The 26,687-nt window shown below is 39.1% G+C and overlaps 1 protein-coding gene and 1 pseudogene across 2 annotated transcripts; both read right to left on the reverse strand.

Annotated features, from left to right (window-relative positions):
* Positions 1–135: 135 nt before the first annotated feature.
* On the reverse strand, positions 136–19,636 carry LOC149046197 (DDB1- and CUL4-associated factor 1-like; annotated as a pseudogene). The gene is made up of 27 exons (XR_016186759.1): positions 19,477–19,636; positions 18,739–18,815; positions 17,919–18,109; positions 17,008–17,077; positions 16,350–16,417; positions 15,526–15,787; positions 15,184–15,380; positions 14,476–14,589; positions 13,531–13,689; positions 12,781–12,960; positions 11,821–12,027; positions 11,088–11,177; positions 10,124–10,203; positions 9,728–9,868; positions 9,428–9,530; positions 8,628–8,892; positions 7,927–8,069; positions 7,238–7,319; positions 6,602–6,696; positions 5,413–5,526; positions 4,998–5,140; positions 4,250–4,325; positions 4,005–4,066; positions 3,473–3,539; positions 2,473–2,544; positions 1,119–1,199; positions 136–821 (listed from the first exon to the last, which is right to left on the reverse strand). The product of XR_016186759.1 is annotated as a DDB1- and CUL4-associated factor 1-like (transcript).
* A 1,296-nt stretch (positions 19,637–20,932) lies between these two features.
* LOC149046198 (uncharacterized) lies at positions 20,933–24,019 on the reverse strand. Its single transcript, XM_089206027.1, has one exon. It carries the CDS (start codon positions 24,017–24,019, stop codon positions 21,080–21,082), a length of 2,940 nt encoding a protein of 979 aa, XP_089062153.1. The 3' UTR covers positions 20,933–21,079.
* Between the last annotated feature and the right edge of the window lie 2,668 nt (positions 24,020–26,687).

Consider the following 26,687-nt stretch of genomic DNA (forward strand, 5'->3'; position numbering starts at 1 on the left):
GTGTGGTGTTCAAGAGGAGAGTTCTCAACGCCTTTAGCAATGAAAGAGTGGTAACTGCTATAAAATAACATGGAGAACCTAACGGAAAATACAAACCAAACAAGAATTAATCAATTTCATTGCTTCACGGGCGTATATGATCGAAGTCTTATTATGTTTGTTTCGTCATTGATCTTATAATTTCCATTGCAGCCATTGTGGGAAATGGTCTCATTCTTTTCCCTCTCTGCAAGATTTCTTCCCTTCATCAACCATCAAAATGTTTGTTCAGTAATCTTGCATGCACTGATATCACTGTTGGACTCAGTTTCCAGCCGTTTCATCGCCCTTACATAATTTCCCAGGAACACTCTGCAATTTGTTACCATGGCTCGCTCATCAACCGAACCTTGGGGGTCATTTTCTGTGGCGTCTCTGTCCTCACACTGACTACATAATCAGTAACATGGGTGTAATTTTTTCGATGATGACTTCTACTTTCTGCTACATAGCATTTTACATAAAAAAAACTCCACCGTCAAGAAGCTCAACTCCAAGCTTAAATTATCATTCCCAAATTGTGTGATACAAGTACATTTTTCAAAGATAAAAACATAGCAGAATGACGTGCTCATTGTTGAGTTGAATTAACAACTGAAAGATGGAAACTTAAAAGCCGCGCTTCAAAAAATTGCAATATCACTGTCATCATCCGAATCATCATCGCCAGATATCGTGATTTCAATTTCGTCGTCATCATCATCATCGTCATCGTCATCATCATCATTTTCATCATCATCGTCATCGACATCGTCATCTTCCTCGCCACCTTCGTCGGATTCCTAAGAGAAAAAAGGCATGGAGTCGTTATTTTATTGACCTACATCAAACACGTGTTGCACTAAGTGACGTGTTTTTGAAGTATGTTCCAAAAGTAATTTAAAGTTCATCTCTGCTTTAGTGCCAGGGGGCGCCAGGGGGCGCTATAGTCCACAACATAACAAAGTGCAGGATTTTGTATGCAAATAAGGCACGAACCAATCACATAACCGAATTCGCATCCAAGATGGCGGTTTCACTTCTCTTTGATTGTTCCGTTCCTACGAATATTGATGTGAAAGTCCTTAAGATTCTCATACCTGCTCGTCCTCGTCATTAGCCCTACGCAGCCGCCCGACTTCGTACACCCGGCAAACGCTTTCGTCGGTGCTGGCCTGATTCTAAAAAAGAACGTTACCGAATTTATGATATGAAATAATTCACGTGAACTGTTATGACATGATGACAAGATCTTTACGATGATAGTTTGCAACTTATGCAATCATGAAATGACAAGTAAAGCCAGTCAGATGGTTCGCATTGCCAAAGTTTCTCCCACATGTCGTGGCATGAGGTAGCTGGGATAACTGCTACCTCCTGAGCTTGCGGTGCAGGCGTTATATTAGGGCGAGTTAACGTTAAGAAGTTCGCGATCGATTATTTCACCGGCCATGTTTGACTTAGAGTTTGAGTGGAAAGTGGAAGGAGGGGGCAGTGAAAGGCGAAAAGACGCTTGCTCGAAGAGGCTGTTAAAAAGCGAAACACCCCATGACTAAATGTGCCTCACCGCATTTTCGGAATTGAGCAAGTAACCGTAACCACAAGAAAAAGAAAAAAGAAGAAAAAAAAAAGCGTAGAGCGGATGAGTGAAACTGTGAGGCAGTTTTTTTTCAGCGCAGAGACAAATGGCTTCGACGTAACCTTTTCCGAGGACACAGATATGAGCTGATATTCGCTGCATCCTATGTTCTTTGAGTGTAGCTTCCGTTAATCCCTTTGGCGATGTTTCTTCCATTTGATCGTAAACGGTGCTTTGAAGCAGACACACTTCTGCACTCGAAGGTTTGTTTTATAATTAGTTTTAAAGCTAACCAGCATCTGAAATAGAAAGCTTTTCCTAAAAAAACCAGTGGGTAACACTGCCAGCAGATCTTTTCCAGTGACCAGTGTGGAAATTAAGACTTTTTGCTACCCGCGTAATGCGCGAGACACTCCATGTTCTGATGAACACTTGAGAGATTCCCTAAATCTGTCTACAGCCGCTTCCTGCTCTAAAAAATTCGGTTTTTCTAGGCAGCTTCCTCGTGAATGAAATCGGAATTGTCAACTACGCCTTCGAAAGAGTTTACCCTCTTTTGTTTTTCCCGCAAGATAATCATGAAGCAGTTTGGCTAGTGATTGACAAGTAGAGCTAAACCGCACCAATCGGCTCAGGTCTTACGATCAAGATAAATTGAATTTAATGTTTCATAGAAATCACAAGAATCCTCTAACCTCTGAAGAAGTGTCGGAGAAGAGGGAGAAAAAAAGAGAAGAGAGGAAGTTAAGCAGGAGCGGGAGAGGAAGAGGATGGGAATGAAAGAAGAAGGATGGAAGGGAGGAAAACAAAACAGCTATTTCAAGAAAAATTTGGAGTTTGACTTGAAATCAAAAGGTGTAAATTGAGTTTTGTACCTGTCCAGTTATTAAGTTGTATTCCTTCAACTCGCCTATTTGTGTTCCAAGTAAAACAGACTTGCCATCGGGCTGAGGAGAAAAAGTAAAAACTTAGGTACTACGTTTACATGACCTCACAAAAGCCACTACTTTTTTTAAAAACTATAGTAAGGATACTTCTTACGGGTAGAAAAAAAAAAAGAAAAAAAAAGGAAACACAAAATCATAATTTCCATTTTACTACGAATCAGCCAAATGTAAACGACACAAACAAGAGGTTCAAACCGTTTGACTTCTAAGAGTGACCAGCGTCTAAGTTCTCTCTACAATATCACTCCTTGAATCAAACATTAGGATCACGAGAATAAAGAAAATGATCACCAAATAAGAAGCTCTTGATTTTTAAACAAATTCTCTTTGTCAGCACTTTAGGGATTACATAGAGAACAGTACGGAGAATATGCATACTGATGTTAGCATGTAAAGGGTCAAGCCCTGAAGATACATTTTTGAAGAGTAAATTTGATGTCTGAAGAAGTATTACGTTTCGTTCATCGTAAAAAAAAAAAAAATTAAAAAATCGGTTTTCAGTTTCAATTGGTTTTAATTTTCTTCACTCTCGGGAACCAGCCTTTATTAAACACTTGGTGGGAGGGGTAGGTAAATTTTTGGGGATCCCACGGTTTTTAGGGGGCGAGCGGAGGGGGATAAGTCGTCTTTAACAGAGCTTAGAGGAGCAACTATAGAATTGACTGCCAATGAGGTGGGATCATTACAATACTACAGAACTTTAAGGGGGGATCAGGTGTATTTTATGGTGAAACAAAAAGAATACTCCGATCCCCCGCCCCACTCCCTTGGAGGAAAATTGACAGGCCCCTTCTTAAGTTTACTTCAACTGTTTCGTGTTTGCCAAATTTAGCCAACCAGGATCTTTTCTATCCTTGGGAGTGGTTAGTCCTCGAAATCAGTTTTAGATCTTAAAAATCTCATTGAATGAAGTAGCAGAAAGACTTACTGCAAAACATGCACATGTAAAGAAGCTGTTTTCTTCAGTATCGCGAATGGCCCTGAGCGGTTTAAATCTAGTGGAGAACAACACAGTTAGACACAACAGAGAACTAAACTGGACACAATCAACGACTAATTGTGAAACTTCGTCGGCAAAATACGTCAGAATTCTGTAGAGGAACATTATCTTGAACATTATCTTAAGTAAACTTGGCATATTCGAATCGTTTCCTTGAGTCCACACCTCTCTGCTAATAAAACTGAAAATAAAAGACTTCAAAAGGAGATCAACTTCTGTCACGTCCTTGCACGTGAAAAATTCCACTTTTTTTGGCCGACGCGAAGATGATAAGCCGGCGCTTTTGAAAAACACGAAAAATCCACTCTGTTCAGAGATTATGGAAACCTCCGTCACCTGTGTTCAGAAATGCCGTTTACGTGTGGACAGGGGTCTGAGAATCAGGTTACAATGATTCTGTTAAGAGAACATTAAGAATTTCTAATAAAGCGATACGAAGTACAAATAAGGCATCTCCTACCTTCCGTACACAAACCGTCTGTTTAGTCTGGCGCCGTTAAATCCGCCATGACGCGGAATCACCTTCAGGTGGGAAAACATTTTTCAAGATTGAGTACAGATAAATGTTGAGGGAGATCACTCTGGAATAAGAGCTGACACGAGTATCAGAACGACCTATTATGATGATGAGATAAATGTTTCCTTTGTCCGCCACCGTGGCAAAATAGTTTTGTTTGAAGCTAAGAACAATAGCAATATACATACTTCTCTTCGCTTTAACCTCGTAGTCATGTTCGATGGTGCGTAATATCTGTACTTTGGTTCAGGGCATTTGTGGGGTCTGACGATAGACAAATCGGAATAAGTTGATTGTTTTAAATAAACGGGCAAACATTCGGAGAAACAGTTAAAAAAAAGGAAACAAATACATAAAAACAGTAAGGGAGTGTGAATAAAAATCAAACAAAACAAGAGAAAGTCTATTCGTATAGTGACCTAGAAAACCTTGTAGGCAAGAAATATTTCTTACTCACCTACCGGTCTACCAGGAGGAGTTTAGGGTTTCACAAACCTTTCATATAAGTAGCTACCGTTAAAGAGATAGGCGGTGGTGATTACTTAGGGGTCGTACAAAATTCGTAAAAAATCTCAACGAGGTCATTTGATATTATAAGTCGAGTTGATCACCACTTCAGTCAACGTTAGCCCTTCGTCATCGCTCTGACGAAGGGCTAACGCTCGAAACGTTAACTTCGGAACTATAAACGGTGGCAAATTTTCATTATCTACTCAGTTTATAATACCAAATTACCTTTTTAAACTCTCCAACCAACAAAGCACCACAGTTCTTTAGAAACTTTCCACCTTTAAAATCTTAACAGAAGGCATTACGAGGCCATATTTAAGCGAGAGTGGAATGCGGATAAGAAACTCTTAATGAAACTACTTGCAATCCTCCAAACAAGCTGAAATACTTTTTTAGATGTTTTTGGCTCTGGCATACATGACTTACCGTATTAAGGAGAATGGAGGACCAGCGGACACAGGATTGTTACACTGCGCATGCTGTTCGCGAAGATACCGCGTCACGATCATATCCAACGTAGGAGGTGACGGTGGGCGTGCAGGGCGAGAAAGATCGGAAGGTAGAAGCCGCTGACCAAAACAAACATGCAGACAAAGAAATTGATCGACGTTCCATAAACAATGTTGTTACTCAAAACATTGACAAAATAATCATATCGTAATAATCAACAAATTATTATCCTTTTCGACAAATACATTTACACGAGATTAAAAAAAAATATTTTTTTTTGCATTAATTTCTTTGTTCTTATGGCGGGGGTGGGATGAGCACACGCCAAAATTATGATCAGCATTCAGATACATTTATCTTGACCGCTCAATCATCTAAACATTGTTATTACCTTTCCTGTTGGTGTTCCAGGGTCGTTGAATCGGTACCGCGTCAGGGATGGAGTCCCGGGAGTGCTCACACCGGAGGAGGCCGTAGAAAGGCTTGAGGAGTGATTGAATCGAACCTGTGTAGAGTGACATGGGACATGGCAGTAAGCATACGGTTAGTCTTGTACGAAGAGATACGATCCACATTAGGAGCCTGACTGCTTGCCCGCCTGATTCACTTGATCAACCGATCGAGCACTAACCTACTGAACGATTTACTAGTTGATTAGCTGATGGACGGACAAGCTGACTGACTGATGGACGAACAGGCTGAATGACTGACGGATAGCCGCAGTGACAGACTAACTGACTAACAAATTAACTGAGTGACGGGCTAATTGACTTCCTGACTGACGGACAGACGCAATGACAGACAGACTAACTAACAAACTAACTGACTGACGGGCTGATTGACTGACCGATGGACAGACGGAATGACTGACAGACTGACTGTTAGAATAATTGACTGACTGCCTGACAGAGACGGAGTAACTAACAGAATGACAAACAAACTAACTGACTGACGGGCTGATTGACTGACAGACTAATAAAGGGGGCAGGTTTCTAAAGAAGCGCTGTGGTGCTGCGTCGGTGGGAGAGTATAACGAGGTAATTCAGTATTACCAACTGCGTTGATAACGTAAAATGGCCACCGTAAAGAGATTAAAAGCTCATGTTTCGGGCGTTAACCCTACATCAGTCGCTCTGACGAAGAGCTAACGCTCGAAATGTCAGCTTTACCCTTTATGGTGGCCAATTTACGTTATCAACTCAGTTGATAATACTTAACTGACCGACAGACTGTCAAACGGATGGGCTGATTGACTGACTGACTGGCTGACAGATTGACAAGCTCAATCACTTACTAACGGCTGACTAACTGATGGACTGGTGGACTAAGGAACGGAATGATGAACTGAAGGACAGATGGACTGACTTAATTTGTCGATTCTTTTTCCTGTAAAAGAATTTTACAAAGGAATTTCAGAAAAAAAAAGACAAATTTGGTCAATTTCATCATAACCCGTTCACGTAGACTCATGCCATTATTACATGACTTTAGAAAATGCGATCGTGATCGTATTTTCCTCATGAATCAAGGGACCTTGTGATCACAGAATACCCTTAATAACGACAACACGCACCACATACTTTCCTATTAGTAGGCGTATAAAGCAGATTTGATTCAGGTTTTGGGTCAGGTACATTGGCTTCTCTCCGTAAAACCTCTGCAGTCTCATGAAGTCCTGGTCCAAAACAACCACACCTTTGATTAACAAATGAGCCAAACACCCTCAAGACTAGAACAAATTTAATTCGAGTGTCCAAAGTAATCTGGGACGCTTCGCTTTTGCTCTACTAAGGGCTGTTATTGGTCTAGAAAACTCACGCCACCTTAACCAATCAGATTCAAAACTAAAACCAGTTGCGATTTGTCGCCCGCGTTTTTCCGCGCTTCAGAAGGTTGCTTGTTTTTACTTTAAATTCTTGTTGGCTCCACGTGATATTTTTCTTCGTTCTGATTGGTTGTTTTGATTGCTTTACGACACTCAAAATAAGAAGCAGAGACTTAACAACAAAGATTATTCCTATTAAATTATAGAAATAATCCAGCTCTGCATAATTGTTGGACTGTCGGATGACTTGGGACTTTCGTTTCTAAATTTCAAGAGTGTGTTATGAAGCGGGGTGTGATCTAAAAATAGGTTTAAAGGGAAATTCTTCAGTTTCTGATTCCGCCCCTTGACCTGATTTTCTCTTAATGCTCCTCGACGCTCCACAACAAACTTTGGGTTGTGAGGTGACTGTGAACCAGTTGTAAAAGCTCTTTTGCCGGATATGAAATATGAGTCTGTGCAACAACATCAGCCTAAGAAAGTAAAGGCTGATATTTAGTTATTGGGCTGTACAGGGTTTGAAAGTGTCCTACTTAAGAGAACGTCGAAATAAGTAAGAAAACCGACCCCACAGAAGCTATTGGGTAAGAGAAGTAAAAGGACAATTCAAACTCTAAAACTGTTAAATTTACATATGATTTCTTACTGGGCTGTCCTAATAATGCTCTAGAAAGCATTAATTTCTTAATTTCCTCTTAACTTAAAAGTATTTAGATGAAACCCGATAGTGTGACCATCTTACCTACGATCAAATGTTTCCTTTTGGGAGGGGATGGTAGGGAAACTGAGGATGTCCCTCCTCCCCTCCTCTGAAAAACAGAGAAAGCCTGAAGGCAGTCTCGATGACCATCCATTTTTAAACAAGAAATACAAAGAAGTAGATTCTGATAAATTCTTCAAATCAAAATCATCGATTGTTCATTATTTAAGCAAAACTTTAATAATCGAAATTAGACTTTACCGTACGTTTGCCGTTCAAACAAAAGTTAATGAGCTGTAAACTGTCGAGTAAAGACGTTGTTGAAGGTCTCCGCCCTCCCCTGTGTGAGACGATAGGTTGTGTCAATTACAAGTTCATACCTTGTTTATTCTAGACAGGGACGGGACTGCAGAGGACGTAGCCAGGGATTTACCAGTGACTCTCTCAAGTAGCTCGGCAGCATATTTGCAGAAAAGGGCGTGGTCAGAAGCATTATCCTCAATGATCGGCTCTCGCATCAAAACTGTCAACAAATTCAAGACAAACGACATTGAGTCAACGTAAACGAAAGAAATGAAATGATTTTTAGAAGGTCAACATGGCTGTAAATACGTCAAGATAGCTTGATATTTGGCGAGCTCTTTTTGGCGCTTTTGTGAACTGAGACGAAGAGTCTTGAACTAGACAAAAGCTCTTGACTGATTGAGTTGTTCAATGAAGGAATTACTACATAGCAAAATTATTCTGCTTATATAATAATCAAGAATGACTTGTTTTCTTTTAAGCGCTGGAAAAGAAAGCCATCTGTGATGGTGAGTGCTCGTTTACATTTGAAAAAGTGTTTTGACCGTCCTCTATCGCTTTTTACGACTTCTTTGCCAACGTTGGCTAAACATTACAAACTTTGAAAGTCTTCGCAACGCAACCTTTTATCTTGCCCGAGATAAAAGCGTGATACCCCAAGCGGATAAGAGCTCAGGTATCTATCAGAACACAGGACTCGCTTCATCTTGCCCACGGGCACGCCCAGTTGTATGATATACATGGTTGGAAAAGTGTGAAGAAAGCACTGCGCAGTGACTTTGTAACTGGCCGCTGTTAAACAGCTGTAGTTTTCCAATGACTTGTCTAATCTTGTCGCTCCTCGATAAACCACATAACGCTTTACAAGCCAGAGCACGAATACAATCTGCATCAACCAATGGCGTTTTCACCATCAGTAAGGAGAGCAGAACCTTGATGCCATTACTGGCCCTGACACATCCCCACATCTTGGATAAGATGTCGTCGCTGCTTTTGAAAGCCGGCTTGGATTTCGACTGAAATTTTGCAACAGCTCCGCTAATCTGCAAACAATGACGACAAAAGTAATCATCGCGGTGACGCCAAACACTACTTAAGCAGTTGAAAAAAACACTGAAAAAAAATCAGGCCTGTACAGTAGTTAAACGAAAAAATGGAAAAAAGGAACAACGCACTCGGCCTGGTAGCTTAACACCTTAAACACTAAGTACTTTTAAATTCAACAAATATCCCTAACGTTTGAGTAGCAATTCTTTAATGAACTTTAATCAGCCTAAGATTGGGAGGGGAGCAGCGTTGAGGGAGGGGAGGGAGGGGGTTGAGGAACCGTGCAGAGGTAAGCAAAGATTATCGTGTTGACTCCGATATTGACTCAACTTTAAGCGACTTTATCATTACCAAGTCAGTTACAAAATGAAGAATTTTCGCCTGCTCTACCAACAAACTACGCCTGTAACTCTGTTTCTTATTTGTTTTTGCTTGTTCCTTTTTGTTGTTGTTTTTTTCTGTCGCTAAAATACTTTGAGAAATTCATGCGAGAGGGAGGGAACTAAATCTAAATGCGCACTAACCACTTACCCTGACTCGAGGACCGCACACACAGTTACAAATGACGTGGAGAGCGGCTTTCTGTACCTCAGAGTCATTGAGTAAACTCCCTTCAGCGCAACGCAGCAGAAGCCTGGAAAAAATATTTCTTAACATGACTGAATAGAGTATATAAGCCTTCTGGCCTCTTGCTACCAAATGTTTCCACATTTGATGGCAAATATAAAGTGACTAAGAACACTTCTACTCCTTCTGATGATCACGAAGGACCTTTGATGGGAATTTTTCGAGTCTTCACGTCTAAATTAATTCTCTTCCCGTAGATCATACCTCATTCCTTTCTGTTGTTCTCCTGACGGTAGTTGCACTTCTTCACACAACGCCATCTGAGCCTTAGGACCGACTGTCAACACAAACAACATCTCTAAAGCAAGGCGGGTCACGTCGGCTGCTAATCGGATGGCGTCCGCTCTTGAATGGAGCAAAGAAAAATTGTAATATCTTTAGTCGACAATACTAAAAAGCTTCTTGTACCTTTTTGAAGGCAGTAGAATATCATTACATCTAATGTTCTGCTAAATGAATTATCAAAAACTTCAATTCCTTGAGTTGAAACGATTTCCGAGAATTTCAAAGTCCAGTAATACAGTCCTACAAGTAGACCTTTCCTGATTTTCCTGGACTCGTATTAACTCTGGAGAAATGATAGCAAAACCAATGACTTACCTATTACTGGTCACTCCCCAGTCTGACGATAGGGAGATCAACTGAAGCAGCAGGGTGAAGCCTTGAAGTCTGTTCATCATCTTTAGGAGAAAAAGAAAATTGTAGCGAACTTGAGCAGTCAGGAAGGCAACGTCAAGGAAGACGTCGACTGAAATGATGAATTTTTACTATTGGTTAGAATTTCGCGAGTGGCTGAATGTGTTTATCGTCTCTTCAAGGGCCACAACTTCAGCATAACATATGTAAGCAGGGTTGAGTTCCAAATGTAAGTTTTACTAATTTGCAATCGGTGTTTCCGTTCTCAGACCACGCAACGTTGGGTGATTTCACGTTTTTGTTTTGCAGAGAGCATCTACGGAGATGTACAAAGTTCTAAAACGCACGTGCTAAGCAGTTAGATCTTTTGTTTGGCCGCGTCCTCGATTCAGGCCGTTGTGATTTGCCACAAATCCCCAATAAAAGGTGTGGCAAGGTGTGTCTATGCTTATGAACACTGGTTAATAAAATGAAAAAATAAAAACAAAACAAAACAAAACAAGAAACGAACAAACACACAAATGAATGAAATTACTTCTCCACTCTATTCCTGAGAGCGAACCGTATATGTAAACTAGGAAACTTATGAATATAATAATAGTAATAACAATTATGATGATGATGACAATAATAATAACAATGATAATAATAATGATAATAATAATATTAAAACCGAAGAGAATAACGACTAACAACAACAAAGCAATGGAAGTAGGTGTTATGGTGTCCATCGAGGGGTTTCATAAGCTACGAGTTTGAAGCTGGACATTGTATCATGTCCCTGTGAAAAATACTATAACACTCTACATAGGAGTTCAATGCTACTATGTGCCCTCCACTTAATAAACCAAGATACGCCTCTGCGAAATAATCAACCACGACCATGTGACGCTTTTTTTTTCCTTTTGCTTTATATCTCAGTTATTACCTCAACAGGCTCCCAACGCAGTGTTGTTGGAGCATACTCTAACATCAACTGACAGTTCTCCATTACACTGCTGTGAGACAGGGATGCAGCCTGAAAGAGAACAGTTGCTCATCAATATCAGTTGAACAAGATGATGCTTGGCTACCAAAGACAAAACTGCGGAAAAAACAAACAAACAAACAAAACCTAGCAGACAGACAAACAGACAAAAGCAGTATCTACAACTGGGTTGAGAACGTAAATTACCCACCGTAAAGGGTAAAAAAGCTGACGTTTCGAGCGTTAGCCCTTCGTCATCGCTCTGACGAAGGGCTAACGCTCGAAACGTCAGCTTTTTTACCCTTTACGGTGGCTAATTTACGTTTTCAACCCAGTTGTTAACACTAAATTAACTGCTATACTCTCCCACCGACGCAGCACCACAGTTTCTTTAGAAACTTACCCCTTTATTCAAAAACAGTATCTTCTGCGTAAATATTTAAGACGATTTGGAGTGTTTGTTAGGCGAGGTTCATAAACTTTCGTGGTAAAAGTGAAAATTTACAAGGATGGGATTAAATGTTAAGCAGAATACTGCCAAAAACCTTTGCCAGGTTTAAGTTAACTTCCAACCTCTCTGAACTAAAACAGCCGAGCAGGCGTAGCCCTTTTACATAACATAACATACTGAATTTGCCCATCTGACGATATACAAATTTTCTCCTAGAATTAGGGAGTAGGCTTGGAAATTCACCTTATACGCTGGAACTGGAACTGGTGGTGTTCCACCCTCGTTCCTTGCAATAGATCTCCTCAGCGCATCTGCCCTGATGTGAAGATGGGCATCAAAGTATCTCCGTAGAGCCATGCAAGTGTGTTTTGCTGTCTGCCGGCTACCAAACACCTCATCATCACTCAGTAGTTCTGCCTCATCGGGACGAAGGATTGAAAGCGTACTTAGCTGCCAGACAAGGTTAAACAAAAAAAGATTCTTTTAGAATGGTTTGCAGCCAGTAATATTCGTTGTTTTCAAGATGCAAACGCAAGTGGAATAGGACCGTAAAATGGCTTGAAAAAATTTAAACGAGACTGCGCAGTCTGGAAAATGCAAACAAGGCGTGCACTAAAAATACTTGTTAATTCATAGCGGTCGGCATGTCTCTAAACTACGTTTCAAAAGTAACAAACCGTGATTTATTGAAGTGGAGGTGGCTGGCTATTGGTGGATATTCACTGAGTCTCGAAGCCGCGAGGTGATTATCCACCGCCAGCCATCGGCACTGAGGTGAATATTTGTTTTAGTATATACTTAAAGAGTAAGATAATATAGCAAAAAGGGATGATTTTAACTCATTTATTCCCGCGATGATTGCAATATTTCTGTGCGCAAATCACGCACGAGTTTCTTGGAGGTGAACAGTAACGGATATTCGGAGTTTAAGTAGCCAATCAGAATGGGCCTTCAACGTTATCCACTATTTTCTTAATTAAATTATCATTATTTACCTTAGTCGTTCTTTTATTTCTTTACGTATTGCAAAATATTTCGAATGAGTGTTATTAAGAGAAATTGCTACTCCTACTAGAACGGAAAGGTCACAGAACAAATAGACTTCGTGGTGTGATCCTACTCCAGGCGATTGAACTACACGATCCACGTTTGTCTGGGGTCCAAACCGTGTCGTGTAATTAAGAAATAAAACTGACTAATTACCTGGTTCACAAGCTTCCGCAGACCATCATTACTGTCGAACAATTCCAGCACTGCTCGAAATGAACACGTGAGCGAGAAAAAGAGTGTTGCGTGACACCTGCCAGAGTCGTGAGAACATTCTAGTAGCCACAATGCATACTTGACCAGGTCACTCAGCACAGGGTTTGGTAGGAGGGACACCTGAAACAAGTTACTTGAAACAGTTAAGGAGGCTCCGTCGACATATTCTGTTTGTTAATTTCATGATCCTCTGGCCCATGTAGAAAAAAGAGCACCAAGAATTTAATTACTCGAAGTTTTTTTTGTGGAATTAATGGTAGTTTTGTAAGATAAAATTTTTTGAGTGATTATTTCTATGTTTCTTATCTTTATCTTTTTCGATCTCCTCGTCTGCAATTCTCTTTATCCATTTAACCAGTTTTTCTTTAATTCCTTTTTTATCTCTCTTCATGCAGCAATAAGTGCTGTTAAGTTTTTTCTACCTGTGGTTTATATGTTATACATAAATAAGCTTTTTTTTTGGGGGGGGGAGGGGGGGAGGGAGATTGATGAAAAATAAGCAGAGATGTGTTATTCATTGTTATTTCATGTCTAACGGAACGATACTCGTTACCTCTTTCTTTTAGACAATACTGGTCTGCTCATAACTCACAAATCATTGGTAAGTTAAATCTGCACTAAATATTGCATTTCTTACAACTACAAATCAGAAAACTTCAAACATTTTTTAAAATTGGAAAAATGTCTTACCCTCTCCATGGCGTCCTCATTGTAAGCGAGATAATACAGACACATAGAACATCCTGTAGCAGCCACTGATGGGCGTGGCAGTTCTAGTAACCGCTGGACACCGTTATGAGTCACAAATTCTGTGGCAAACTTTTTATGACAAAGAAGGGATGCCAAATACTAAAAAGACAATAAAAGGAAATAGCTTTTAAATTTTGAGGCTTTTTTTTGTCAGATCTCAGTCGGTACAATGTATTATTGTCTTAACCTTTAACTTCCACGAGTGACCAAGACAGAATTTCTCCTTACAATATCAATACAATATCAACCAGATAAGTAATGAGAATAAAGAAAATTATCAATTCGGGCAGGATTAGCTGATCCAATACTAAGTTATCCGAACTAACATTATAAGAATTCTATGGTTGACAGTAAGGAGAATTACAAATTTGATCTGGGAGTTGAAGAGTTAAAGTAGTGTTTTTCAAGAGGGATGAATGTGGTAGGGTGTCTAAAGGTTCGTTTACACAAAAGACAGAATTGGAGTCGAATTGTTCATTAGTTGTAGGAGTGCCAGCCACCCAGAGAAAATCGAGAGTTGGAGTCGTAAGTGGAGCCAAAAGCTTGACGAAATCGGAGTCGGAATATTCCGAACAATTTCTTTACTTCCGATTCCACTAATAACTCTAACGATTATGATCCGGCGAAAACTCGATTTTCTGAATCACAGACAATTCCAGTTCTTAACTGAGCTAACCGATGGCTGAAAACTCCAGCAATTTATTTTTCACATATCATTAGCGAAGGAGTCATAAGTGGAATCAGTATTTTGCTTCTGATTCTATCGGTTTGATTTTCACAGGATCATATCGCTGTACGCTTTTTGTAAGTACACCGGCGAGGGTGAAAACCAACCATAACTGCATGAAATTCTAGACGTACAACACGAAAGCAAGACGTCACTACCTCCTTCCTACCTTGAGGAGCTTCAAAGACAAGTTGTAGGTCCACCTGGCCTTTAAATGTAATGTAGTGCATTACAAGATCCAGGGCTTTAGATTCAAACACTGTCGGCAACAGCTGAATTGAAATGTTCAAAGAAAAATGTGTCAAGATAAATCAATGGCCAAGCAATGCTCCAGGCTCTGCTACGACTGTTCTAGTTGCCATAGCAACTGATAAAATTTGCTACGGCTCAACTAGAAACTCTTCATTCAGAGCTGAGTGCATTTACTTTTGACCAAGGCCAATGCATGTCCCTTCATCCAAAAAATATTTCTTACTCGCGCCAATTAGTTAAAGCGCCTCACAATCAAAAATCCTTGACCCAAGTGAATTATCGTCTGACCAAGGCCAATTTATGTCCCTTCATCCAAAAAGTATTTCTTGCTTGCATACGTTCAGTTAAAGCGCATCAGATGATCAAGAATTCTCGATCCGAGTGCGTTTTCTCTTGACCAAGGCCAATGTATGTCCCTTCCTCCAAAAAATAATTCTTGCTCGCACACGACTAGTTAAAACGGTCCAAACTCAAATTTTCAAGTTGTGTGACATTTCCAATTTATCCTTGATTCAGAGCCCTTTTCCCACAAGCTTCCCACATACTTCAGTGGAGAGACTCTCTCTGTTCTTCATGTATCATTAAATGCTCCAGTGCCTAATTACAGCACATACCTCCTGATAATCCCCCAAGGGAGTCAGATACTGTAGGATTAGTCTCTGCTGCATGCCAAGAGTCAGGGGGGAGAGGGAAAAGGACATAGGGACTATGTGGTACCCTCCCTTAGGTGCACAAATTACATTTCCAGTGGAACGGAAACCCTTGCTTGTCTTAACTAGCAACGGATGTTTTGCTTGTAGACAACTTTTGCCTGAAAAAAAAAAAGGAAAATATTTACAAATTTTAAGGAAACTGAGTTAGCTTGTGCAGGGCAAACCTACTTGGCATACTACACGGTACTTGGCATACTTCCTCCTCCCCCCTCCCCCCAATACAATACTCAAAAGTGAACTAACCCTTTCCATTGTAGCTATTCACTTCTTCCACTTCTCCATTACACAAACCGGATAATTCGCCATTCTGTGGCACAGTGCATGATGGTCCTGGCTCAGCAAGATTCACCTTCTTTATCTTGTTACTCATGCTGTTACTGTTTTCACTCTTGTTCGTGTTTGTCTTTGCTTTCAGGATAATCCTGTTTGACAGGTCTGTCACAGCGGGCTGTGCAAGGTCTGACGAGTCCTTTAAAATGTGCAGCCGTCGCAGCATAGAGGGAACCTAAACATGTGAAATTCAACATTTAATCCTCAGCTTATAGTTTACAAGAGTTTTTCAAACAAAAAATGCAGTGACTGACAATAGACAATTCCTGAGATGTGACATGCCAACTTTGCACTCAGACGTTTGAAACACAAATGCTGTTAACCACAAAGCTAAAAACAAAAAACCCTCAGCACCCTAACATCAATAGTCATGTTCTTCATACTGTTCTCTTGCATTTCTTAAGTTGCTGACAAGGAGAATTTAGATTCTTTAATAGGTGATCATTTCCTTTATTCTTGCAACCTTAGTGGTCACTCTTAAAAATTACTATATCCAACATATTGACCAGCTCCCTGTTGGCTTGTTAGCTCAGCTGGTAGAGGGCTGCACTGTTATCACAGAGGTCATGGGTTCAAATCCCATACGGGCCTGAAAATTTTTTTCAGGTCTTATTTCAACTACCAGTTCAATTGTGTTCTTGGCTGCAAGGATCTCTTGTAAATACTTATTTCTTCACCACAGTGCAACTATATGAATTTCATATATCTAAAATCAAATTATTGCTATGCTGACTTACCAAGGTGGAGTTTTCTTCTCTGAATACTGCAGCAATATCCTAGCTCTCCATGGCAAATGCTAAAAGACCTGTTAATAAATAATAATTATTATTAACAAATTAAAAATGCAACTGCAGCAATACACATAAAAATAAACAAAAAGGAATATTAGAATCCTCAATCAAACCATGACTATCTATATCTTAACTCTTTACACCCTAACATCAGTATGCATATTCTCCATACTGTTCTCTATACATTTCCTAATGCACTGACAAGGAGAATTTGTTAAACAATCAAGAGTTTCTTCAGTTGCGTATCATTTCCTTTGTTCTCGCAATCTTAATGTTTCATTCAGGGGTGATATTGAAAGAAGAAATTAGATGCTAGTCACTCTCAAGGGTTAAACTAATGTAAATAACCTTGGATCACCAAACTAAAACACCCTTCTACTTGCACCCAGTTTATAAAGGTGTAAACAAAATTGAGTTAGCTCAGAAACTCAGAAGCTGTACAGGAATTAGGTAAATCTAATTTTCCCAAGGAGAGCACTAGATGCTAAATATTTAGTCAATTCAATTTTCCTTTTTTTTTCCTTTTGTTTTTGGTATGGTGACCAAAATGTCCAAGGCCTGAAGTACTGTGAAAAGTAAGACCAGTAAACTATGCTATAAATACCTGTAGCATATGATCTCAGGGGTTCTGAGGCTTCTCTGGCCCACTTGCATAAACGATTAAGCATTGCTTCCTACATGGACATGATTGACATTAAATTTATTGATAGGAAATATGTAGAGAAAGATGTTTTTTGTCTTTTCACAAGTGTGGGACAAAGAAAAAAAAGAAAAGGAAAAGAGATCTTATTTGTTGTGGCTCATTGGTAGAGCATTGGACCCCAGAATCTGAAGGTATAAGGTTCAATTCAACCTGGGGATTCAGAATTTTTTTCTTTGTCACATGCTCGTGACAAGACAAAAAACATCTTTCTCTATTTCTTTAGTGAGCTTAAACCTTACCATCTCTCTTGTTCTATTTAAGAAATATGTAGTTATGAATTAAGGAACAATGAAAGTGGATCTGAAAAGTTTGCATTTTTTTAAAGTTCTTTTGCACTAAAGTGAGGTGACTGAGAGCAACAAATAAGATCTCTTTTCCTTTTCTGTTTTTCATGATGTAACTACATGAAATTCATGTTTTTTATCTATAATTTGATGGAATAGCAATTGTATGAGTTAATTCTGAGTATTTTTTCTGGAAAGGACAAGGGGTGCCATGCCACAGAAACTGGACACATTGATCTGGATTTTTACATAGAACTCAAGCTGCAGAAAACAAGTCACATCTTAAGATTACTAAGTTAAACCCTTTAACCCCCAGAAGTGATTAACAGATAACTTCTCCCCATAATATCCATACATTATCCAGCCAAAGGTAATGAGAATACTCAGACTTATCAGGTAGAAGTTGTCATCTTGATTTAACACCAAATTCTCGTAACTAATTCACAAGGAAATGTGTTGCAGCTAGAGCAGAGAATTAACAATCAGATCTTAGGAGTTAAAGGATTAAGAATACCTTTCTAAACTTACCATATCCTGAAAAACTGCAGCACTTTCCAGCCCAGGCATGGCATTTAACAACACTCTGGCTACAGTGCAGTTCAGATTAAACTGTTCCACAGTGCTCATGATATAGGAGTTCACTAGTTTGTCCATAAATTCATCATTTCTGAACAGTGTCTTCAAAAGATGGCCTAATGCACAGTCTGGGTCAGCTCTACCTGAAATGTTCATGATGGAGAAAACAAGAGCTGATTTTATTTTGAATAATTTAATACAATCAAGACCTCTTATTGACTGAGAGCGAGATCTGCACTGTTAAAATTACAGACCAAGTTTTTTTCCCTTGGGACATACATCTGAGCCAAAAAAAAAAAAAAAGGTTCTGTCACTTAAGAGTATGGACTGAGAAAATGAGGCTCATATGATTTTTAATAATCAGGGTCCAATAAAAGGAGAAGATTCTAATTAAAGCCAAAATTTAAAATTTTTCAAGCTTTTCAGTGAAATACAACCCACTATCATATTTCTTATCAGCTTGCTGTTAATGGAAGAGGTTTACACAACAAACACTCTGACAAAGGGCTAATGCTTGAAATGTTTTGAAACTCTTTATGGTGGCCAATTAACATTATCAACTCAGTTAATAAAGCAAATTATCTTGTTAAACTCCACCACTGATGCAGCATTACAGTTTTTTCAAAGAAACTTACCCCCTTTAGGTCTGTAGCTATCCTTCCTAGTATCTGAGAATACCTTACACTACATTACCTAATGTATTTGTAATAGATGTTATAATGTATAAAACACAAATAGTGTGTAATGTGAAAAGGTAGCTTTGCACTTTTACCTGGATGCCAATCATCAAAAGGATCTGGATCTAGTTTATGATATGCCTCATTCTCACGTTCCACAAGCTCTGCTATCCTGCATGAGTGATTTTAAAATGTAAAATACTTTTGAATCTACTTTTTGCCAAATCGTTTGTTCACTTTTTGTAGAGCCCAACATGAACAATGTTACTGATCTTACAGTTCCAGTAAGTAGTCATACACACTGAGTGTGTATCACACAATTATCACGGCCAAGGCTTGAAACTAAAAACTCCCCTCCAGAATCTAGCACACAAATCATTCGTCCATTGTCTTTCCCATTTATTTTCTACCTTTCCATGCTATGTTTTATACGTTCTGAGAGAGGAAAAGGAATTTTTTTCGGTGTGTAATGACAGCGACATGCTGACCCAACAACAGTTTTATCATTGGTAGACCACCATGAGCCTCGCTAGGTGGAAGGTATCTGTTGACATGTAAGATGAACTGGAGAAACCAGTCAATCATTGTGTAATTCATAAAATAATTTCAAAGCGTATTAACGAATGAAACCAATTGCATTGAGGCAGCTACTTGAAAGCTTTCAGAGGTTATTATCATCGTCTTTTTTTTTTGTTTGATTTTTTTGCAAATTTAAAAAAAGATACAACTTCTAATACACTTCACCAACCTTTGTAGAGTTTGATTCTGATCTTCCTTTCGCCAAGTATCCAAAAGGGTACTGAGTTCAGAGGTGCTACAAATAGACAATTTACCTCAACATGCAGAGTTTCGAAGATCGAAAAGCCCGCCATTTTGATCCGAAAGATATGATACAAGATTACATGGTCTTCCTCTTCGAAAGTGATGTCACTTTTCTCGGCATAATTACTCTGATATTACTGCGAGTGATTTTGTTGACTGTGTCAAGATCAGATGCAATTCCTTTGAGTAAGCTATATTTACGACGAAGTTTAGTCACATGGCGAGTTCCAACACAACACGCGCTAAGTCCCAGGCTATTATCAAATTTCGCGTGGAATGCCTAGTTGTTATTGACCTCTAACCAGTCTTTTTTATCTTGCAACTCGGTCGGCTGTGATCTTATTTGGAATGGTTCACCTTTAACGACCAAAAATAATCATGACAAATGAATGACCTCCATTGTATTTTGCCCCACATAACTTTTGATTATAGTGTAAATGCGTGACTTTCAAACTTGCGTGACATTTGCGTTACAGTTGGCCTTTGTGCCATTTGATTCCTTTAAATAGTTTTTCTCTCCTGCTTTCATTAATCGCCTGTTCATGTTCGGTGTTCATCCAAAGTTAATTTATAAAGTGTGATTTCAAGCCACCGGCGTATAGGGACTGATATGTAAGTTGTTTTCGCTTGTTTTGTTGTTTATCTTGTTTCGAGCAAGCTCTTTCGTCTTTATTTGTATATATATATATATCTTGTGTTTGCCTTAGCTCTTGGTTCATTTATTAGTTCCTTTATTATGTTAGATTCATTTACGCTGTTAAGTTGCCACATGTTTAATTGAATACAATCTATTATATAAGTCCCTTTTTTAATTCGCTTACAGTTTACGAGATTGATTAAAATTATGTCCCTGTAACATATCCCCTGGATTTGGTTGGCATTTTTCTCCAGTCACGATTTTCTTGGCATTTCATCGAGCCTTGATGTTCGTTTGCCGCAACATATAGTTTGATAAATTTTTGAAGTGCTTAAGAGGAAATTAGAGTACCACAACTGAAGTTCAGAAAGGTACACACAAGTTACTTAAACAGTTTATGTTATGAGTTTACGTTTTCTTCTTTGAAGGCTCATCACCAGATGATTACTTGGACAAGTTGAGGCAGTTTTTCTGTGTAGGGTATGGAGTAGCATGGGGATCTGGTTTTCATACAATGTTTACCCCAATTTTCGTTTCTGAATTTTACAGTAAATGTCTTACTTTTTTGGTCCATCACTTTCTGTCATTTGTCCTGACTTTCTCCGATACTTTTCTTCTGAATTTTTCAAACGGTTCATTAACAGAACAAACCTGCAAAAATTTTCCCCGGCATCTGAACCTTGGAATATATTGACCGATCAGCTTGACAGGTATGAAACCATCGTTTGGATTCTGCTATATTTACTCAGTAGTAGGGGAAGGGCCGGTTCTGGCTCATTTTCTGGCTCATTTTCGTGAATATACTATTAATTTATGGCAAACCTTCGATAAATAGTACCTCTTTAAACAACATTATCAATATTTCACGTGCATATACTATTAATTTATGGCAAACTTTCGATAAATAGTACCTCTTTAAACAACATTATCAATATTTCACGTGCATACACTATTAAATTATGGCAAACTTTCGATAATTAGTACCCGATTGCGTGTGTGTTCACGCCGTCTGGTAGAATGACTCGCTTATCATCATTGGCAGATAATGCGACTTTATTGATCTCTTCCATGAAAATATCATGATTCCGACTTCGAAGGGTGTTCATTTTCCGATACTGATTTCCACCATCAAACAGACATCTCTTATAGTCATCGAAGCTGATGGTACTCTCCACTACCCCCTTTTTGACTCCCTTACACTTCTTCATCTCACCTCCTCCATCAAACATCCTGTAACTATAAAGCTTTGCCCTCAAACCGACAAACTCCTCAATGATTTTTCCACCCGCCTCATCTTTGAACTTTCCAATAACTTTCTTGTTCACTTGCGGTAATCCAGAAGAATGATCTTTCGGAATGTTACTTGTGTCAAAAAGACAATCTACATCATCAATTATATCTTTGTAAAAATCTTCAGTCTGAATCTCATAGCAAAGACTGTCTGTATCAGCGAAAAGAAGCTTTGCTCTATCTCCATACTTAGATTTTACATAGTTGTAATGAAAGTCATACATCAAAACCTTGCTGAGATCGAGGATACACATTCCGAGATAGACAGGTTTGTTGAAATAAACCTCTGTCTTTCTCATCTCTATTGCACAAAGATTCTCAGAAAATATGGTGCAATGTTTGAAGTTGGGTCTCTTTGCCAACATTTTCCCCTTCTCTTCTGAATTGACAAGTCTGACATCAACCCGTTTCCGAATGTTCTCCATCGTCTTGCCGTAGACAGAGTTGTTCATTAGTTTGAAAAAGTCTTTCTCGAAATCATTGTCAGCTTTGGTTCTCAACTCTGTATTGAGATCGATATATCTCTTCATCCACTCCCGCTCTTCAAACCTGATGATGCGATGAATCTTTCCAATCTCTATTCCAAGACTCATGTAAAGTTTCAATGTCTCATGATGGATGATGTATTTTTTCTTTTCATTCAAGGTGCAGAGCAGTTTCTTTACTTTCCCAACCAACAAATTCTCAGGAGCGAGAGGATAGTCGTCAAAGTGATCTTTTGACTCTTCCTTGACTTCCAAATCGACTTCGAGAATGCAAGGAAAACTCCTCCACTCGTCAAAGTCTTTCTCATCAACCCATCTGAAACCATGTGTTGGTAGACTCTTACTCATCGCCCAACCGTAGAGGTTGTTTGCGTCAAGATATGTGATGAACTTTGAAGGTTCAGAGGGATCAAACTTCTCACCCATGTATCTATTGTTCGCTTTTGAGTGCCTTGTTGGAATCATGGAAATCCCACCACGAATACCTTTCTCAAACATATGTAACATGTTCGGATCACTCAACAACTCAAGCTCTATCTTTGTCAACTTGAGACATGCATCCCAAGCCAATCCAGGCGCGGTGTAGTACCAGCAGGGGTCGAGATCGTAGTTCTCTTTGCAAACGTTTCGAAAGTTTTCAAAAACATCACACAACAATAGAACATCACTTCGATTATAAAGATTGTGATAGTCTCGCATCGTCTTCATTCCGAAGGTTTTCCACACCCTCTGCGCATGCTCATACTCTTCTTTAGTTATTCCACTACCACTGAGAATAGAGAAGAAAGCTTCGATCGGTGGAAGTTCAGTTTCATCTAATTTATCGATAGAATCTAACCACTCGTAAGGATAGACACCCTTTCTCTTCAAAATATCAAGCTTCTCTCCATCAAAGTATCTTTTTGTATTCTCAAAAGAGTCACCCTTTTTGACGAGGTTGTTGACAAGCTTTGCAAGGCTGGAAGCCATGAATTTGAAGCTGTCAATAAATCTCAACTCTCTCTTGACAACAACGTCTTTGTTTTCTTTCTCGTTGAAAAACTTGTCTACTTCAATGCTCTTTGTGAAGTTGATGTATTTTTCTGTGTTGTTGGGAATGCAATTGATATCACCTTCTGAAACACCGAGATTTCTGACAAAGAGATGTGCGTCATAGTTTGCCAAGTTGTGGAAGACAACAGGAGTGAATTTTGGTCGTCTAAATCTCAGGTTACAAATATCATGTGCAGCTCCTCGAAATTTGCCGGTATAATGACAATGATCACGAACTTTTTCATCTCCCATCTCGAAAGCTCTTCCGCATAACCAACAACACTTTGCCTTTTCAAAGACCTCAACATCCTTGTTCGTGAAGATCATCTCTTTTGGGGGATGGTTTTTGTATATTTCCTTAACCTCCTCTTCAAGCATGTCAACAAATATCTGCGCAACATCTTCATCCTCAGACTTTGCTGTATATTCAACCAGTTTCGAATGTCTGTCATCGAAAGAACATTTGACAAAGTAACAAAAACTCACCGGGATATGTTTCTGCTTCTTCTCGGTATAACAATTCATTGGATTCGGTTGAACGGTGTGTAAAGGTTTGATGATCGACTCAAAGTCAGCATAGATAACGAACGGCATATCCATCTTCTTGTGGTAGTTCTTGAAAGAGAGAAAAGTTCCATCTTTCGGCATTTTTTCTCTCACAGCCTCATGATCTTGACAGAGTTCACTGTGTGCGTCAAGCAGTTTCTGAGTTCCGAAATAATTGAGACATCTCTCACAGATAAACTTCTTATGTTCCTTTTTCGATATATCACTCGATACAAGCCTACTCAAATCTTTGATAAGACAGTAATGCTGTTTCTCACCATCACATAACAGAAGAAGATGAATACGAGGCTTGTTGCTCTCAACATTGCTCACTCTCAAGGGTTTGAGCCCTCCTTCGTACATGTAAACGTTAACAGCAAGACCTGGATTCAAAATTTCGAAACGGTGAATATCCTTTACGGTGAGTGGAAACTTTAGTTTACTCCAATCCAATCTCTTTGCCTGCTCTCTCAAAATTTTTGTCACACGCTCAGCATTTTTCACAACAGGATTCAAAGCTCTCGTAACACACCATTTGAAACACTCATCATCTTCATTCTTCATGTTTATGATAGCCTTTTTTCTCGCAAGATTATTTGGTAGCTTAATGTATGATGAACCATTCAAAGGAACGTATTTCACCGTATGCAAATCTAAACCCTCAATCGAATGGAGAACCCATCCACTTCCCTCTCTTGTAAACTTAGTCATACTCTCTCTCATTTTGTCAACACTTTTCTCATAGATCTCTTCTCTATCGGTCTCTTCAAATACAATCTCTGCGAAAGATTTAAAATATGCAAGCTGTACCATAGTCTCACCTGTCACAATGTTTGTCTTTGACATGTTACACCTCAGAACGAACTCTATCTTGATATTCTTCTGCGTTTGCAGAAAGTTGATAACAATCGGTTTCACAGCCTGAAGAAATTCCAACACCCCATAACCTTTCACCCCATCAATCGTATATTTTTTTGTAAATTGTTTCAATGCAGACTTGCTCTCAACAAGTGTGAAACTGGGTTTATCACTTTCTTTCAAATTATCATCATCCACAACTTTTGGTTCATCATTCTTCTTCATCCATTGACTCCACTTGTTCTTAAAAAATGAGAAAACGGGTTTAACACTGTCTTCATAAAGTTTATTGACACCGTCTTTGATCTCTTTTATTTTGTCATTAACTACAACTAACGGTGAAGCCAACTTCTTCTTCATCCATTGACCCCAACCCTCTGCTTCTCTCTTTACATCATCTACAGTTTTATCAATCTTTTTTATGAGTTCTTGTTTTTGATTTTTTGGTATCTCCTTTTTAGGAATAGGAGCATCGAGTGAATCTTCTCCCGATGGTGTTGATCGATTTATGAATTCAATAAGCTCCGCTTTTCGAAGCTTTGAGTATCCACGAAGACCTCTCTCTTTTGCAATCTGACGAAGTTGTACAACAGTATTTTTCTCCATCTCTACTATTAAAAAATATTTTGTTTAAGACATTTTTTTAATTTTTTTCATCACTCGTTTCAAGTGATGAAAAACACATTTTCCCTTACACTTCTTCAAATCTAATCTTATATTTCACACCATCAATATCTATTGTTTTTTTTGTCTCTTCTTTTCTTGCAACGACTTTCCAACCAAATCTTCCAGGATTCACGTTGAAGTGTTTTGCAACAGCATATATTGAGGGAAAAACAAGTTCTTCTCCTTCTGACTCAACAGGTTGAAGTATCACTTTTCTCTTCACACCTTTTGGTTTTGTATTGGAGCTGGGAGGGTTTCTGATTAGCTCAATCAATTGTTTGTTTTTTAATCCATAACGGCCTCGCAAACCAATCTCTTTCGCTCTTTCCAACAGTGCAGGCCTCGGAAGTGAATCAAGATCATCATCCATCTTCGGTGGAGGATTTTCAATCAACTCAATCAATTGTGCTTTTTTGAGATTATGAAAACCTTTCAAACCCATCTCTTTTACTCGTTTAATGAGTTCAGGCTTTGAAAAAGACTTGAGATCATCCATCATTTTATTTATCTTAAAGATTCCTTTAAAACTTTTTTTCATTTTTTTATAACCCTTGAAGTTCACTCTCATCAACCCATGAGTTGAATTTTTCTGGGTAACCACTCCACTTTACGAGAGCTTTCCCTTTACTCTTTCGAATAACCTTCTCAATTCGGAAAACATCTTGCTTTGCTCTCAACATCTCTTGTTCGTAGAAAGTACCTTTGATCTCTTCTCCAAGCAGATCCTTCAACTTGTAAGTGATCGGGTTGGAATATTGAATCTCGTCAACAACAAAAATCTCCTCTGTCCAATTCGGGGTGAATCCTTTGTCGAACACTTTTCGTTTGAATTTGGTGATACGAACATGATCACCAACAGCAAATTTTGGCTCAGCCAATTTTTGGCTGACTTGTTTCAAATCACCAAAGAGATTCATAAAAACTTCATCCTCATTCTTTTTCTTGGAAGCCTCAACAGGTGACATCTTAATCGATCTATGTTTTCGATTGTTGTACTTCTCGACAATGTGTGGGAGGATGTCGAGATACTGTGTGTTGTTCTGAATGGTAAACTGCTTCCACATCTCGGTTTTGATCGTACGATTCCACCTCTCACAGACAGATGATTTCTCTTCATTCTCTGTCGAGTACATCTCAACACCTTTGCTCTTCATCAAGTTTTTGACATGACTGTTGTAATACTCTGATCCTTTATCAACCCAGAGCCTCTTCGGTATCCGCCCCTCTGTGAATATCTTTTTGAACCCCTCAGCCACACTCTCACCCTTTTTATTCTTCAACGGAACAATCCAACCGTATTTACTGAAGACATCCAAAACCATCAGCAGATAACGATAACCTTTGTTCCACTTTGCAAACTTTTGCATCTCGACGAGATCAGAACACCAAATCTCATCAATTCCCTTGACATTAACCTGTCGTTTTCTAAAGTTTCGTCTCACCGGTCTGTGCAACTCATCTGCTAATTCTTCTTGCCACCTTTGACTACTTTTTTTTTCCCCAACCCCAGACCAAGCTTCTGTTTTGTGTTGATAATGTTTCTCGCAGCCCAATGACCCCACTGCCTGTCGGAGAATGGTATCTCATCGAGAGCTTTGACCATCTTTCTATGAGCCGCATTCTTACACTTCTTCGGATTACTGCTGTTTGCACAGACACTATAATCAACATCATGTTGCATGGAGACAGCGTCGGTCAGACCTGTGGG

The sequence above is a fragment of the Pocillopora damicornis genome, chromosome 5, assembly GCF_964200805.1.
Source record: "Pocillopora damicornis chromosome 5, jaPocDami1.2, whole genome shotgun sequence".
Classification (NCBI taxonomy): Eukaryota; Metazoa; Cnidaria; class Anthozoa; order Scleractinia; family Pocilloporidae; genus Pocillopora; species Pocillopora damicornis.